General features: G+C 47.9%; 1 protein-coding gene across 1 annotated transcript in view; it reads left to right on the plus strand.

Moving 5' to 3' along the window:
* Positions 1 to 247: 247 nt before the first annotated feature.
* EAH_00045860 (hypothetical protein, conserved) overlaps positions 248 to 853 on the plus strand; it is a gene marked incomplete at both ends in the record, with an annotated part of 7,509 nt that continues 6,903 nt past the window's right edge. Inside the window, 3 exons of the mRNA XM_013391562.1 lie at positions 248 to 299; positions 517 to 606; positions 812 to 853. The exon at positions 812 to 853 is cut by the window's right edge and continues 40 nt beyond it. Coding sequence (XP_013247016.1) covers positions 248 to 299; positions 517 to 606; positions 812 to 853 — 184 coding nt within the window. The remainder of the gene's footprint in view (positions 300 to 516; positions 607 to 811) is intronic.

Consider the following 853-nt stretch of genomic DNA (forward strand, 5'->3'; position numbering starts at 1 on the left):
CAGCAGCAAAAACAGCAACAGCAGCACCAGCAGCAGCAACAACAGCAGCAGCAGCAATAATAGCAGCAGCAGCAGCAAGAAGGTGGATGGCGTATGCATATATTTTTCTACTGTAGATACCCCTCAGCTGCCGTCCCCTGTTGGATCTCGCCGCCTAGGGTTTAGGGTTTAGGGTTTAGGGTTTAGGGTTTAGGGTTTAGGGTTTTAAAAGATGAGGGTGACTCGGCGGAAGAACTTTAAAAAGATTATGCGCTTCTACGCCACACACTTTGGAATACGGGAGCCCTATCAACTCATCGGTAACAAACCCTAAACCCTAAACCCTAAACCCTAAACCCTAAACCCTAATTGATGTGAAGATCCCAATGTAATGACGCCTCATCTTCATTCCCTCTTGTTTCTCTCTTCCTGTTCCGTTCTCCTGCTTGTTTTAGCGGCACCTGCCCTAGGGTTTACAGTTTAGGGTTTAGGGCTTAGGGTTTAGGGTTTAGGGTTTAGGGTTTGTTGTTTATGCAGTGGACGGGACTTTCGTTGCTGCTTGCATTCGTCATAAAGTGCATGCAGCAGATTTGCTGCCGCGGGTTCTTTGCGGCAAAACCCGCATGCGTCAGTCCAAACCCTAAACCCTAAACCCTAAACCCTAAACCCTCGCGTCAAGCACCCTAACTAACCACAACTCTACTAGAGTAAACCCTAAACCTACACCTTAAATGCCGATAATGCTGTTGGGGAGGCAAAACAGCTAGGGGATAAGGGTTTACGGTCTGGGCTTTAGGGTTTAGGGTTTAGGGTTTAGGGTTTGTGGTTTCAGTGGTGACCCCTTGTATTATGAAAGAACTCCGCAGCCTCCCTG

Source organism: Eimeria acervulina, genomic scaffold (genome assembly GCF_000499425.1).
Source record: "Eimeria acervulina Houghton genomic scaffold, Eah_scaff665, whole genome shotgun sequence".
Taxonomy (NCBI): domain Eukaryota; phylum Apicomplexa; class Conoidasida; order Eucoccidiorida; family Eimeriidae; genus Eimeria; species Eimeria acervulina.